Source organism: Athene cunicularia (genome assembly GCF_003259725.1).
Source record: "Athene cunicularia isolate RWA chromosome 7 unlocalized genomic scaffold, athCun1 chr7_part1, whole genome shotgun sequence".
Taxonomy (NCBI): domain Eukaryota; kingdom Metazoa; phylum Chordata; class Aves; order Strigiformes; family Strigidae; genus Athene; species Athene cunicularia.
In genome coordinates this window covers 35,401,644-35,407,643 of record NW_020799107.1, presented here as the reverse complement: position 1 = coordinate 35,407,643, position 6,000 = coordinate 35,401,644, and the positions used below count along the sequence as shown (strand labels likewise).

Below are 6,000 nucleotides of genomic sequence, written 5' to 3'. Positions count from 1 at the left end.
GGGGCTGGAGGAGCTTCAGGGGCTTTTCCAACCTCGGTGATTCTGGGATTCTGTGAAGCAGCAGCAGTGTTTCCAGGAGGCACACGGCTTCGCTCTCCTGCATGTGGCACCTCCTTGCCCAGCTCCCTTTCAGCTGAAACCCAAGGGCAGGGAGAGGCTCCCCTGGTCCCCAGCTTCTCCCCCAACAAAATACTTCCCTAGGATAAATCATCCTCCTCCTCCCCAGTTCTTGTCTCTGCTGGTACCTGATTACCACGCTGTGAATGGCCTCTTGCATTGAAAATAATTCACACCAGCAACCACCATGTCCCTTTTCCCATCACCACAGCCCGGGGCTAAACAGGTGTGTTGGAGACTAAGCAGGGTGTCTGTCCTCAACAGAATGAGGTTTATATGCTGAACTATAGATTACACAGCTGTAGATGATACAATTCTACGCTACTGTCATACGTATTTTGTGCTCTGAGATCAAGATGCTGAAAAAAGGAGGAAGGGGCAGACAGAAGAAATGAACAGTCTGGTACAGATGAAGCTGATTAGACAGTGATGCTTTCTTAAAAAAAAAAAAATTCTTTGCAGAGAGAAAACCAACAGCTGTGACTAGATCTGCACCAAGCTGTGGTTCAGGAAGCTGCTTTCCATCACTCCTGAACTTCCTGGAAAAATCCCCACCCCTGGCAGAAACCTACACCACCTCCAGAGCCGCTTCCACACGCATGTGTCGCAGCACAGCGAGGCCTCAGGAATCCACACGGGCTGTGGGGCTGCCCCCGGGATCTGGGCAAGACTCTGCCTCTCCTCTTAGCAAACAGCTACAGGTTTTTAAAAGGGTCAAATCTCCCTCGTGGCTTCTCCTGCACCAGGAAGGGCTGAGGCAGCGGGCCCTGCTGGGCACGGAGCAGCACCCCGCTGAGCTCTGCGGCGCAGGTCAGGGTGTTTATGTGGGTGTCTGGCAGCTCCAGCGGGTTCCCACAGGGGAGTTTTACACAAACGCCATCCCCAGCCCAACCCAAACTGGCCTGTTCCCTTTGCTGAACTCAGCTGCTTTAGGGACTGTACTGAAAACACAACTTTCTCCCATTTTTGAGCATTCTGTCTTGTTCTTGATTAATTCCAGCTTATACTGGGCACCCATAAAAGATCTCTCTTTACAAAATTTAAGAATATCATTCATACTTTAAACAGGGTATCTGATATCTTTCCCCGATAGCTTAAAAACTGGACGCAGTGGTTTGCTTTGAGGAAGACAACTGTGCTGGCCCCAGCTAACCAAGTACTGGCTGCAGACTTGAAGACGTTACCGGGTTTTCAATTTCTAAGCTGTCAGCAATTAGAAATTCCTCCCTTCTAATATCTGTACGAGCTGCACTAATGTTACATTAGTGATGAGAAAGAGAAGGTAGGGAGCATTGAAGTGGCACGGCACAGTCTCACTCTGGCACCTGTGGCTAAACCAGAGACTTTTCTGTGTCTCAGCACAGAGAACCGACTCTCTGATGCCCTGAAGCTCACCGTGATTCAGGAGGGACCGTGCTGCTTACGAGCAGCTAGAAAATGATTAACTGCATCAGTGCTCTTTGTAATAATATATGTGTTGTCCTAAGAAAATTCTGCAGGTCTTTTAGCCTTGTATTCCCTCACTATGTTGGGACAGGATTAAGTGCCTCGCTGTCCACATCCCAGGGTGCATGGCAGGAGGCATCACCTCCTCAGTCTCTGTTACCAGGTGGAGCTCATCTGAGCTTTTGTTTAGGAAAAGCCTCCAGATGTTTAAGATGAACTGATGGGCACTGAGACTGTCAGGCTGAACTCAGAAGAAATGGAACATACTGTGTTAGGAGTTCCACAGTCTCTTCCTCACCATGACCAGAAGAAATTGCAACTAGGGGAAAAAAAAACAAACCACACCAAAACAACTTTCCCTAAATACTAAATTATGAAGTGACTACACCATGTTGGTGTTTCATCCATTTCCCCACAGGACTCACCACCCTCATTAACTTTCATTACTTATGATCTACCTTCCCATTCCCTGCTTTCAGTACACCTCTCCCACAACGTTCAGCATTCCACAGACCAGCTGGCTTTGCTTACCATCCGAGGCGGTGCAGCGTGACGCCAGTTCCCAGAGGACCAGTCCCATGGCATACATATCTATTCTCAAAAACGCATCCCTTTGGAAGTTGATAGCACCTTCTAGTACCTCGGGAGCCATATACCTTCGTGTACCAACCTTCAAAGAAAGGAAAGCATAAAAATTTGTACACTCAGAATCAACAGGACCACAATTACCACCCCAGACGGTGCAATTATAGTAATACCATAGGCCAGTACTATTTTTTTTTTTTTTGTCAAAGATTAAAAATTGTCACAGTTATTCTTGCTTAGGATAAGTCCTGGGAAGTTTCTTGTATTCTCTATCCAATGGATGGTAAGAGGAATTGGAAACTGGACCCTATAAAGGATACTTAGGAAACAGGAAAATCTGAATCTATTTTTAAATAACACATTTGCATAACAATTCAACTTATTTGTCATCACTATTTCTTATTTTCTAGTGGAAGGTGTCCCGGTGTCCCTGCCCATGGCAGGGGGGTTGGACTAGATGTCCTTTTAAAGGTCCCTTCCAACACAAACTATTCTGTGACTCTGACTTTCTTCCAGGTCACTATTGTTATTTTTTCATGTCATAAGGATGTGAAACATGCTTTTGTTTCTCCCATGACAAGAGTAGTAATAAAAATACAAAAGGAAAACTAGCTACAAGTGCAATTTATACTGAGAGATCACACAAAACTAGCTATTAGGTGAGAACTCTGGGCATATCCATGGTTTTGGACCACAGCCGATGATGGAACTCTGTCATCTGAATAAATCAGAATTTAAGATGTTTGAGCCTCACTATTTAAACCTTCAATGTAATAGCTCCCTTCCTCTTAACCAGTGTTACTGAGGTTTCATAATCTTATTGTAAGGATTTATTTTTCATCGCTCAATGATAAACTGTGAAGTTCTGCCTAAAATTAAATATATTTAGTTTTCCAGAAACCGTAATGCTCTAAGCTCCAGCTTGTTATTTTAAAACTACACGGTACTAAACCAGTTCCCTGTGTATGCCAAGCACTTGATGAGTGCTGCTGTCGTTTCAGGAGAGTGACTGTTGCTAGGTCAGAAAGTTAGAAACTGGCTGCCAGTATCATTCCTCAATTAATGAGCACAATCTCAGAACAATTAATAAAGATGCCAAGACCACTCTATTGTCCAAATCCTCCAGTAACAAGGAAAATAAAGGCAGAGAGAGAGGCCATGTAGTGAAATGGGGTGAAGGCTGTGACCTGTAATTATCTAAAGAACTGTTTAATTTTTAGCCTGTGAGAAGAAATCACAAACTACCACATTCCTTAAAGGTCAGTTAAAGTAGGGTTGATGATAGTGTCCTGTGAAGGAAGGTAGCCTAAACTACCCCCTTCCATTCACATGCAGTTTGTATCTGCATTTATGGAAATAAATCTATTTACCTGTCCATGGGTGTCCCCTGCAGACTTTCCAGCCTCAAACTTTAAAGCTAGACCGAAATCAGCAATACAAGCTGTAAGATTATTTTTCAGCAGCACGTTCTTGCTTTTGATGTCCCTTTCAAGTTAAGGAAAAAAAAAAACCCAACAAAAACATTAGAGATCTAAAACACAAAATATCATATAAAGTTCTAAGGAAAATGTAATATAACAAAAAAAAGAAAATTATAATGTGAAAGGCAAGAAAATTGTAAAGGAGGAGTCCATTTAAACAACAAAATAATTATAATAAGACCTAGGAGTATGCTTGCATACCTTTATTCTTATGGAAATGTATGAGACTGCACTTGGATTTATCATTTTATGCTTAGTTTTAAAATACAGACAGATTTATAAGCATCTGTGATACCAAAATAGAATGAAAATGTAGGTACCGCATACTTTAGTTACAACTCCATTTTGTTTGTTTAAATGACAGGCAACAAAACACTGAAAATTCATCTTGATTTGTTTCTAACAAGGAGATACGTGATTTCCTGCAGAAACAAAAGCTTATGGACTCGATCCAGGGATTCCCATCTGTCCTGTGTGTACCTCTCCCCCTCCCCCATTTTACCATCAGCCAAGCAGTTTTGCTCATGAACTAGCCAGAATTCTGCAGAATTTGGATGTTTCTCTTACTTTATATGCCTACCTTCCATTTTGGTTATGACTATCACTTCAGCTCCTTACTTCTATTAATAGCTTTCTATACTTAACTTCATTGAAAAAAACCCAGCGATTACCCTCAATAACAGGCATAACACCACTCACAGTAAATGTTTCTGTCTGAAGGCATTCAGTACTACCTCAAGTTACGTATATAAGTGCTTCAGTTGTTTCAGATGGCTATAATGCCAATGACTGCATATACTGCAGAGGGTACTTAAAGAATTAACTGCATAAAAAAAAGAATTTATGACATTAACCACAATCACCACACCAAGTTCTATAAATCATCAGCTAGATTTCTGCTTAGGCCGAGCAGATTTTTCTAATGAGGTTCTCAGTATTTCTGGAAGGAGGATACCTCTGAGTAATTATCTGAAATCTTCCTACCTATCCACATTGCCCATCCTTTAGCTCAAAGTTAAATGCTAACAATCACCTGCAAGTATTTTACATACACTGTACCTGTGTGAGATGGCAGGTTTGTGTCCATCTTTTAGCCCTGGTATATCCTCGTGAAGGTAAGCCAAGCCTCTAGCCATAGTTTGAGCGATGTGACATAGCTCGTTCCAAGAAACCACGTTAGCCTTGAGAAAGTCTGTTAATGAACCCTGTGCAGCCAAAAAGAAAAACAATTGAGAGATCAGTTTGATAAAGCAAAGCCTGAGACAGCCTCTGTCATTCAAGAACACGATATGCCCGCCTGCCTTTCTCTGTTTTCTGATGGACCATATAATTACACCCACACATACACAAACATCTGCTAGTTTAAACAACAAAAAATTACCCTTTGCATCACCTCTAGGCCATCAATTAGCATCAAGATGCATCTACCCATCACCTCAACAAGCAAAGAGCACAATCAAGTCGAGTTCAGTGGCACACCTGACAATAACTGCACTTGACTGTCAGTGTCAGACATGAGAGCCCAACTTACGGTATTTAAATTCTTTATAAAGACAACTCTGCTTTTACAAATATGATTTATCATCTTCTGGGCATGGGAAATTACAGGTCAGATTCACCTTCAAGAATCTCACTGAAATGTGTATGACCACTCCTGAGGGCCTTTAATTGACAGTCTGTCTGCTCTCGTGGACCAACAACAGTGAACTCCAGTTTCACAACACACTTTGAGTGAAGTACACACTCTGAATAAACAGAGATAATGTGAAGTAAAAACTATTCAACATAAAGCTCTTCTCTTCAAACACACTTCTATAGCCCACTCTGTGCAGACATTTTCATGGATTTATGTATTATCCCGTTTGTGAAATGTCACTGTGGCACATGCTGCTGCGTGAAAAGCCGACACAAAAAGGAAAAACAAAGAGCTGTCAAAGCGTAGAGGCTACGCTTTAAAAATAAAATAAAACATTCATAATTTCCAGCAATGGGAGTCATCTCAGGTGCCATCTTTCTAACAGTAACAAGATTTTTAAAACTCTTAGACAAAGAACAAACAAAAAAATAGCAGTAACTTTTCAGAAAGGCAAATTAGTTTGATATTTTCTACTTTACTGTGAAGATCTGTCAAAAATTTTCAATAGTTGATTGGACTTCTGAATTATTAAAGCAGAAGCGAGACGAAAAAGTCAGAATGAAGAATGTAACATTCAAAACTAGCAGTATGATCCATGAGCTCGACTTAATGTGCTGGCATGTCCATATCACACAAATTTGCATTTTCTCACATCTGCTACAGGTAACATCTAATGCCTCTTTGCCTGTGCTAGGGCTAAATTTAAGTTTGGGTGCTTTTTGTTTTTTCTCTCTG

At 41.5% G+C, this 6,000-nt stretch overlaps 1 protein-coding gene across 2 annotated transcripts in view; it reads right to left on the bottom strand.

Annotated features, from left to right (window-relative positions):
• The window catches only part of ACVR2A (activin A receptor type 2A), a 68,654-nt gene that overhangs the window by 4,799 nt on the left and 57,855 nt on the right, over positions 1-6,000 (bottom strand). For both annotated transcript variants that reach the window (XM_026852155.1, XM_026852156.1), the window contains 3 exons: positions 4,689-4,834; positions 3,519-3,633; positions 2,095-2,233 (listed from right to left, as the gene is read on the bottom strand). In XM_026852155.1, coding sequence (XP_026707956.1) covers positions 2,095-2,233; positions 3,519-3,633; positions 4,689-4,834 — 400 coding nt within the window. The remainder of the gene's footprint in view (positions 1-2,094; positions 2,234-3,518; positions 3,634-4,688; positions 4,835-6,000) is intronic.